General features: G+C 52.1%; 2 protein-coding genes across 2 annotated transcripts in view; one reads left to right on the top strand and one right to left on the bottom strand.

Moving 5' to 3' along the window:
• Window positions 1-1,330, top strand: part of FKRP (fukutin related protein) — a 1,727-nt gene extending 397 nt beyond the window's left edge. Inside the window, exon 1 of the mRNA XM_053473373.1 lies at window positions 1-1,330. This exon is cut by the window's left edge and continues 397 nt beyond it. Coding sequence (XP_053329348.1) covers window positions 1-1,090 — 1,090 coding nt within the window. The 3' untranslated portion in view covers window positions 1,091-1,330.
• A 1,268-nt stretch (window positions 1,331-2,598) lies between these two features.
• On the bottom strand, window positions 2,599-9,279 carry SLC1A5 (solute carrier family 1 member 5). The gene is made up of 8 exons (XM_053473372.1): window positions 8,538-9,279; window positions 6,855-6,897; window positions 6,700-6,765; window positions 6,429-6,595; window positions 6,102-6,335; window positions 5,087-5,281; window positions 4,659-4,793; window positions 2,599-3,455 (listed from the first exon to the last, which is right to left on the bottom strand). The coding sequence occupies exons 1-8, from the start codon at window positions 9,050-9,052 to the stop codon at window positions 3,230-3,232; spliced, it is 1,581 nt and encodes a 526-aa protein (XP_053329347.1). The 5' UTR covers window positions 9,053-9,279; the 3' UTR covers window positions 2,599-3,229.
• Between the last annotated feature and the right edge of the window lie 260 nt (window positions 9,280-9,539).

Here is a 9,539-nt window from a genome sequence, read left to right as displayed (position 1 = left end):
TGGCACCGCTCTTAATCCCCCGGATTTGCTGGACCGGATGGCACAGAAGCTGCGGGACGCTCCTCCGAGTATTAGGATAATGGCCGCCGCCGCCGGACCTGACTTGCGGTGCTTGCACCTTAACGTATCCACGAGGCAGTGGACAGCAGAATACAGGCCGGCGGTGGCGAGCGAGCCTTGTGGGGCGGTGAGCGGCACCGCGGTGCTCATGCTACGTTCCCGTGACCTGTTCGAGCTTCCTTTCCCCCTCGCACGGCCGCTGCAGGCCGCTCTTTTCATCCAGGCGGCTCTTCGTGGGTGGGGCGTGCAGATAGCGGAAGGCGTCTCTTTCCCACGCACTCCGCTTCCAGCCACAGACCACGGCCGCTGGAAGTCGGAGCAGGCCGAACGCCAAGAGGAAGCGGCGACCATGAGAGCGCTGGGCGTGCGTCTGGTCCGAGGGCTGGATGGAGGGGAGCGGTGGTTTGGCTGTTCCAAAGAGACCCAGCGTTGTTTTGGGACAGTGGTGGGAGAGACCCCAGAGTATCTTTATGAAGGACGCTGGACGCCTCCCTGTTGCCTTCGGGCGCTGAGGGCCACGGCGCATCATGTCATAAAAGTGCTGGAGAGGAACGGTGTTCGTTACTGGCTGGAGGGGGGCAGTCTGCTGGGTGCAGCTCGACATGGCGACATTATCCCTTGGGACTACGACGTGGACCTCGGAATCTATCTAGAGGACATAGTTCTGTGTGCGGAGCTCCGCGGGGCCCAGGGAGGCTCTCTGGTGGATGCAGAGGGCTTTGTCTGGGAGCGAGCGGTAGAAGGAGACTTCTTTAGGGTCCAGTACAGTCAAAGCAACCATCTACACGTGGACCTGTGGCCCTTCTACCCCCGGGACGGGGTAATGACGCGCGACTCCTGGACGGGACACCCCCAGGACGTCGAGTTCCCAGAGAGCTTCCTCCAGCCTTTGCAGACTATTGCTTTTGCCGGAGGGACTGCCCAAGCGCCAAACCGCCATCTAGAGCTGCTGCGCATGAAATTTGGAGAGAAATCCATCGAGGAACCAGAATACCCCAACTCGGCCCTGCTGAGCATGAGAGGGAGATGAATGCGTCATTATAATAATACGGGGGCAGAGGTCGGCTGAACCGTCCTAACCCCCGAACCAAGGACTCAAAAGGCTTGTTTTAAGATGCCTGTGCAGACAAATGACCCAGGGGTCAAATCCAACGAACCAATAATGGAAATTGGTTGAAAAAAGGGGCTAATAGTAATTTTCGGGATAGTAAATTAATTTTGTTAATGGGTCATTTTACTTCTTCACCACACGGTGGAAGCACAGTTACTGCTTTTATCTCCAGGATCGATAATGATGCGAAAGGATTGTTTTCACCCGAATTACCCCTTTAGTTCCGGGATGTCTGTAGCTGTCATCCTGTTACAACCCAGCTGAAGAGACCCTCTATGTCTAAAAAGGGGCCGTGAACCAGAGCTGGAATTCTTTGGCTTGAAATCACACCGTCGATGAATTCCGTTTATATATAATTCTCTCTGCGGCCGTGAGGATGATAGGCATTGTATTCATTGTAGTAATACAAGTGATGTGGTCGATTATCTGGGAAGTCAGAGAAGCTTTAGGGCTCATTCTGTGAAAGTAGAAACGTAGAACTTGCCGGCAGATCAGCCCCATTTGGCCCCCGTCTAGTCGCCGGTTCTCCTGCTGTAAAAACTCAGACCTATCCCATGCATGTTAACATTCCCTCAACGTATGACCCTCTACCATGGTGGAGAGAATATCACATGCGTCGTACATACATCTCCCGAGAATAGCGGAGGAAGGGGGCAAATGTGGGGTAGGGGGGGATTCTGCATAATCAGCTCCCTTCCATTGCAAAAGGGACCTCAGACATTTAAAGGGGCCACTCAGCAAAGGGAGGTATACGGTAGCCAAGGGGCATATGCACACAAAACCAGTGCCCACAACACAGAAGATCCATCAATCAATCCGCATTCTTGCCGGAGACCTGAAGAATGTGTTTGTTCTATGCTATGGAATGGCTGATATAGGGTACACGTACTCTGACACGAGCATAAACAAAGGCCAATAGCTTTTTTTTGTGCCGTCCCTTCTGTGGATGTGCGTCCCGGGATACAAATCACCCTTTCGTTATTAGTTGTATGTCTAATGGCTTCGCAAAGTTTGGCAAAAGCAATGTAGAAATGCCCGAGGGATCAGTAAGCTAAAATATTTTATTGGGTGCAGCTGATCATCAGGAACGACCCCAAAATTTGCGTAAGCAAAGCTTACTGGCTCAGGATACACTAATAGGAGTTACGCTGTACCACCATCAACATCCGGCTCAGTATACAGTGCTGGGAGTTACGCTGTACCACCATCAAGGTCTGGCTCAGTATACAGTGATGAGTTACCAGTTCAGTAAATGTATTTTATTTAAAAATTCATTAAATTTTTTTCAGATTTCTATTTTTCCAGTTGATATACAGTTAAGAATTTGTGAAATATTCTTGCCAGCATTAATGTTTTTGTGTGTGGGGCGCACCAGTTACTGTAGGTACACCCCTGGTCAACATACATCCTTTGTAAACACAACACAATTGGTATAAATAAAACGTTTTATTTTGTCCCGGATTTATTACCACGATCATATTGCCCTCCCACATCTAGCGAGCCTTGGGCACCTCTTCAACACGTTTTGGGGGGTTTCTCGAGGAACTGTAACAGACTTCATGAGGGCACAGAGTGCGTATAAAGGTTGTTGCACAGCATCTACAGGCCAGGCAGTTTAACGTGGCGGGCTTGGGTTTTGGGTACACGACAAGGGATCCCATTTGGTCCACTGTTCGTACAGATATTTAGGTCGCATAATTTTCACGCAATGACATCACACACATACATCTACGGACCCACAAAGCACCTTTCTCCCGGGGCGCATTCACACGGCGGGGCTGTGTCTACCATCCACAGCGCCCTGCAGCATCGTGTAGAGAAACTAAGACCGAAAGGAGCCAGATTAAGGTGACGGGGCCCGGATACCTCGATCAGAAGGATAAATAGCAGGGGCGACCGACTGGACGAAGTACCATACAGTCCTTAATCTGGCAGATAAGTTACTTTTCAAGTTTACAAATAAAAATAATATATAAAAAAATAAGAACGATCCCAGTTCCTTGGTGAGATCAGGTCCTCCATACGCAAGATCGCTCGCGCTTTCCGCTAAAGTCTCTCTCACATTATGGATTCTTTGTCTTCGGGGCTCGGCCCGTCTATCAACACTTGGACGTTCTTTTCTAAAAGCGGATCTCCCTCCGGGCTCTTGGCGGCCGGATCCACTTGCACGGCTGTAAGGACCACGCCGTCGGGGGTCTGGCCGGACGTGCGGTCGCTGTAGACTTGGAGAAGGCCGGCCCCGAACGCGTCGCCTTCCACGTTTAGCACGGTGCAGGTACGGTCGCTGCAGAAGAAAGACGGGGGGGGGTGAGTATATGATAAAGAACCAATCCCCCTACCGGCGATACGGACCCAGACGCCACGACGGGACTGCATACTTAGATCGGTCCTGTTGGCTGCATCTCAACCAAGGACCAATATGCCACTAGCCATTACCTGCATTTGAGAGCCACAATTTTCCCATCTGCCGACTCGGCATTTGCCCCGCCAGGCGTCCCAGGAAAGGGGTTGGTGGAAGATCCCCCTCCCCCAAAATCTTAAGAATGTTAAAAGCTTGGACAACTTGCCCCTGAGCTTTTAAAAATAAATAAATAGTTATTACTCATTAGATTCAAGGTTAAAATTAGACTTTAAAGCCACAGTGAAAGAGGCTTAGTCATTTCAAATGGCAATAAGCCATTAATTGGAGACGGTCCTTTAAATATGGCGGTGCGTTGGGGGAAGGGAGCGCGTTAAGCAGCCGTCTGCACTCAAACGGCCCCCCCATAGATAAACGAGACCCTTGCCAGCAGCTGTTCCTCCCGCGTAGAGAGAGAGCGTAGCCAACGACCCGGCTTCTCTGGGCATTTAGTTTCAAAGTGCGTTTACTTTCAAACGAAAGAGCGAGGAGGAGGAGTAGGAGGAGGCGTCCGGCCGGCCCCCACCTTTAAAACAAAAATTCAACAAAAAAGGACTGCGTGTCCTGGGAAGAGGACGACGTTCCAAAGCAAACAGGCGGCAGAGAACTTTTAGACTTCGCCGACACCGGCCTGCTTCTTGTACAGAAATAACCAACCGCTAGAACCCCCCCCCGAAGCTGCAGCTTCCCGTCAGGCTAGTGCTCGTTACTTTAACGGGGTGTCTGACATTAAACGGTCACTTTAAATACGTTTAGAGGCGCTTCGGACGGATATTTTATGGCTTCTCGTAGGTATAAATATTTCACGATATCGTCCAAACGAGGCATTTTACATTATTAAAAACATCTCACAGCCAACTGAAAGGGTTAAAGGAATCCCAGAGCTCTTAACTCAACACGTGATTGGCTGCTGGCCCTGCACCGAGCATTATGCAAACAGGCAACTGGATATGTAAATAGCACCGCAGCGTATTTGCATTTGGGGCTGCCCAGGTTTATATCGGGATAAACATGTTTGATTAACGGTCAGAACGGAGGAGAAAGCGAAGGAAGGATCTGAGGGAGCGACAAACGGGCACTCATACTCACACGAGCCAGTCCACCGCCAGGATGAGGGAGATGTCATTGGTCGGAAGTCCTACGGCCTCTAGGATTATCGCGAGGGTCAGGACCCCACCGGCCGGGATTCCTGCGGCTCCCACGCTGGAAGCGGTCGCCGTAACACTAAAAACAAGACGTTGTCAATGAAGACGATAACACAAAGTGTGCGACACAATAACACAAAGTGTGCAGCAGTATCAACAGAGGGGGAGATACTTTAACTCACACAGTTAAGAGAAGCGGAGGCCGAAGCATGAACCACAGAAGTAAGAGGGTCAGAGGTAATGTGTTGAAAGTTTTACATCACTGAGAGGGAGGTGGATAAGTGGAGCAGCCTGCCAGTAGAAGTGGTAGAGGATAATACAGGGAGGGGGTTTAAACATGCATGGGATATACACATGGCTCCTGGAACTCACAGGATGGTGATGATCTGGATGAAGTCGAGGGAATGGCTGTTAAGCTGAGCGATGAACACGGCCGCCACACACTGGAACAGCGCGGCTCCGTCCATGTTGACGGTGGCGCCGATCGGAAGGATGAACCGGCTGATTTGCTTGGACACCCCGTTCCGCTCCTCCACACACTTCATCATCAGCGGGAGCGTGGCCGAGCTGGAAAAGAACCGGGAAACGCTTCAGACACACTCCGCGCATGTCCGGCTTCTACACAGAACACGGACGGCGACTTACGGCCAAAAGGGATTTCAATGAGTTCCTGCAAAGGAGGCTGAACGTCTGTTTTAAACAGGGGGTTGCAAAATGATTTTTCATTAATCTTGCAAACTGCTGATTTTGATGGAATCTCTTCCACTACACAGCGTACAGAGGCCCTTTATCACTCCCATCACTCCTGTGTCCTAATGGCCCTTTATCCCTCCCATCACTCCTGTGTCCTAATGGCCCTTTATCACTCCCATCACTCCTGTGTCCTAATGGCCCTTTATCACTCCCATCACTCCCGTGTTCCAATGGCCCTTTATCACTCCCATCACTCCTGTGTCCTAATGGCCCTTTATCACTCCCATCACTCCCGTGTTCCAATGGCACGTTGTGTTTGCTGATCCGAGTTTAAGTTTAAAAGGCCAATTAATCGTTAGAAAACCCTTTTACAATTATGTTACAGCCAGAAAGTTCCTTGGTTTCCATGACCCCAAACTTTGGTTGCATAAATTTGGAGAGTAGTTTTGGGACAGATCCTTTATATAAAAGGGTTAAGGGCTGAGGTGAAAAATAAACCCAAGGGTTCGGGGTCTGGCGCTGCAGACTATCACGTTCCACCAGCCTTGGCCTGAGAGAGAAGGAAGATCTTAACATTGACCGGGGGGCCGGAGGGTTTCGCATGACATTCGGGTCCCCCGGGCACGGACAACACCGAGGGGTAACCCGGCGTCACTATGGACACATTTATAGGATACGGGGAAGGAATACACACCTGGAGGAGGTCCCGAAGGCGGTGGCCAGCGCGCTCACAATGCCCCACAGGAAGCGGTAGGGGTTCTTCCGAGTGAAGGCGAAGTAGATGAGCGGAAGGACTATCAAGCCGTGGATGATGTGGCCCACGATGCAGCAGGAGATGTATTTCCCCAGGCTGGTGAACAGAAGGACCACGTCCTCCATCTCCACGATCTTCCCGGCCACGAGGAACATGATACCCAGAGGCGCGTACCTACAAAGCAGGAGAAGAAGACATGCTAGAGAACGCTGGTGTCACGGCGACGCGCGTGCGCGAGAGAGTGTGCGGGATAAGAGCTCTACTCACCACATGATCCACGTCACCAGGACCATGGTGGCCTCGTTGAACGAGTTGAAGAATTTGATGAGGATCTCGCCTTCTTCTCCAAGCTTCCTCAGAGCCACCCCAAAGACGATGGCGAAGACCACAAGCCCCAGGATGTTCATGCCCTCCACCTCCTGCCCATACGGGACCTTTAAAGAAAGAGACCACGGAAGGGACTTAGGCGTCATCTCCTCCGAACCCAGACCCCCCCGAAACAAGAGGCCAGCGAGCCTCGGGCCACATCGGTCCTCACCTTCTCCAAGGTCGTATTCAGCTCTCCCGACACGTTCTTGATTTCTAGTCTATAGCTGGTGGCATACTGGAGATAAAACACACGGGCGTCATTACAGACTACAGCACACGCGTGGCACACCCAACACAAACACACGCAACGGGGACTGTACTCACCGACTGAAAGGCAGCCGACACCAGATTGGACGGGAAGATGTTTCTGCGGGGAGAGAGGAGACGCGCGATGAGTGGAAGGAACAGGAGAACATCAAAAAAAAAAAGTCATCTGCTGACCCAGCATCGGATTCATACAAGCGTGGAGGAACAACAACAACTCAGGAGCCACAGGTCTGGCCCAATCTTGTTTAAATTCCCTCAATGTTTTGGCCTCTACCGCTTCTCCTGGGCTACTGTTCCACCTAACTACCACCAACCGTGAGACTTTTTACTCCAATATAATTCTATATCGGTATTAGCCCAGGTACCCGCCGCACTTCTGCTTATTCAAGGTCATCTTTCTCCGTCTCTATGATATGGAGATATATTTAGTCTGTTTGTCCCGATTTGTGCAAATAAGAACATGACCTGATAACAAAATACACCTGGGGGGGGGGTCTACTCACAACAAAACACACACACACACACACAATGATCGGGAAAGGCTGAGGGATCTCAATATGTGCGGCTTGGAGAGGGTGGTGGATAAGTGGAACAGTCTCCCGGCTGTGGTAGGGGTTAATACAGCGAGGGAATGTAAACACGCCTGGGATTCGCTCGCACCGGCAGCCTGATCACACACATGATGCAACCGGCACCCGGCAGGGACAGCATTCCTCGCCGGTCCTGCAATGTGCAGAACGCGGGGTCATTAATACCCATGCATCAAACACGCAAGATATGCGGCAATCGGCACCAACGTCCATAGGTTTCCATGGCGATTGCATCACATAACACAGACAGCTTATTATAAGAAGGCTTCTGTGCGTCTCTCCTGGCCGCGAGATTAACCCCCTGATCACCATCACAAAGCTCTCTGGTTAAGGGTGAGTAAGCGCTCATGTCACACACGAGGCATGGGAGTGGCCCCTGAAGTCCCTTCCGCGTCATCAAAACACGTCGCTCGGAGGGGGAGGAAGAACTCCTTGTGATGATTCAGACACGCGGGGGATGCTCAACATGCACCGAGGATTGCATCAGCCCGGAAACGCAGAGATTCAAAGCATACGAGGCAGATGTGCACAGCGGCCCAGGGGCCACACGCGGCTACCGACCCAGGACGGGGCAGAGAAGAAACACATTCCGAAATACTCTAAATATTTAAACACGATCCGCGGCTCAGAAGAGTCTGAAATAGAATATTAACACGGTAGTCACCCATGTATCAGGAACTCCACACGGATCAAGACATTCAACCGTATAACACGCATATCACACGTCTACACGGAAACGTAGAATCTGCCGGCAGATCGGCCCCATATATTCTGCTGTAAAGACTCAGACATTAATCAGTCGTTGGTCTCGTCTTATATTCAGGAGCCATATGCCTATCCCGTGCATGTTTAAATTCCCTTACTGTATTAGACTCTACCACTTCTGCTGGGTGACTGGTCCACTTATCTACCACCCTCTCAGTAAAGTAAAACTTCCTTACATTCCGTCTAAGATCAGATAAATAAGACACGTGGAGCGGCCAGCCATCTGACAGCCGGCCGGATCAGCGCCTGTCACCGGGGGTATAGTGTTCTTATTTCACACAGATGATCAGCGGCAGCCGGACAGGTTCGGGGGTGACGGGGATATCTTTCCCGGATAGCCGGCTCTGAGCACCGCGATATGAGACACGTTGGGGGCCGCACTTACCGGACTAAGTCCAGGAAGGAGTCCACCACCTCCTTGGCCTCGGGGATGCCTTCGCCGTTGTCCTGGCTTCCCTGCGCCCCTATCCCGGGTCCGATGAGCAGGGCCAGGCAGACACCCAGGCTGGAAGCGAGCAGGGTGGTGACCAGGAAGAAGAGCATGGCCCAGCCTCCGAGCTTACCCAGAGCGGAGGGCTGCAGCGAAGCGGCGCCGGAGACCAGACTGCAGACCACCAGCGGCAGGATGATCATCTTCAGCAGCCTGAGCAGCAGCTCTCCGGGGAATGAGAACGAAGCGATCTGAGCCTTAGAGAGGTCGAGCGGCCGCACTGCCATGCCCAGCCCGGCGCCCAGCAGCACCCCCAGCACGGTGAGCAGCACCAGCAGGTTCCCCTTCAGGAAGCGCCGGCACTTGGGTCCGCAGCCGGCGGCCGAGGCGGAGTCATCCCCGGGCCTGTGTAAGCCGAGGGGGACGGGGGGATCCTCGGGAGATGAGGCGGCTCCGTTACACTCCTTCATTTTCTTATTGCACACACGTGCGGCAGCCGGTAACGCGTTATGAAGTCACAGCTGCGTGCGGGACTCGGGCGGTTAAGGTCACTGGCCGGGGGTTACCGCAGCGGCGGCGAGGATACTGCTTCCCGTACACCTCAGCTAAAAGCACCCACGCCGGTAGAGACAATAGCCGCAACACAACGCTGCATGCACCAAACGCACCACGCCGCGTGTCCCGCTTACACTGCCGCCGCTCACGCTGTAAGATTACTATACCAAAGCCTGGGCGGAGACAACGCCACGTGACGTCTAGGAGAAATATAATTTGTTTCCTTTTCCATTACCTTCTGAGGTGGCGTGTTCTCTGTAAGAAAAGTCGCTGCAAAGAGGGTGTAAGGCCTGATTCCCGGCCTCTGATTTTTTAGATGCAATAAATAATCCGGTTCCCTGGAAGGGGTTAAACCCAGAAGGTGAGAAAGATAAGCCAGAATGTGATATGATCGGCCGTATC

This window comes from Spea bombifrons, chromosome 8, assembly GCF_027358695.1.
Source record: "Spea bombifrons isolate aSpeBom1 chromosome 8, aSpeBom1.2.pri, whole genome shotgun sequence".
Taxonomy (NCBI): domain Eukaryota; kingdom Metazoa; phylum Chordata; class Amphibia; order Anura; family Pelobatidae; genus Spea; species Spea bombifrons.
Note: the sequence above shows the minus strand (reverse complement) of the source record. Positions and strands in the feature narration are given on the sequence as shown.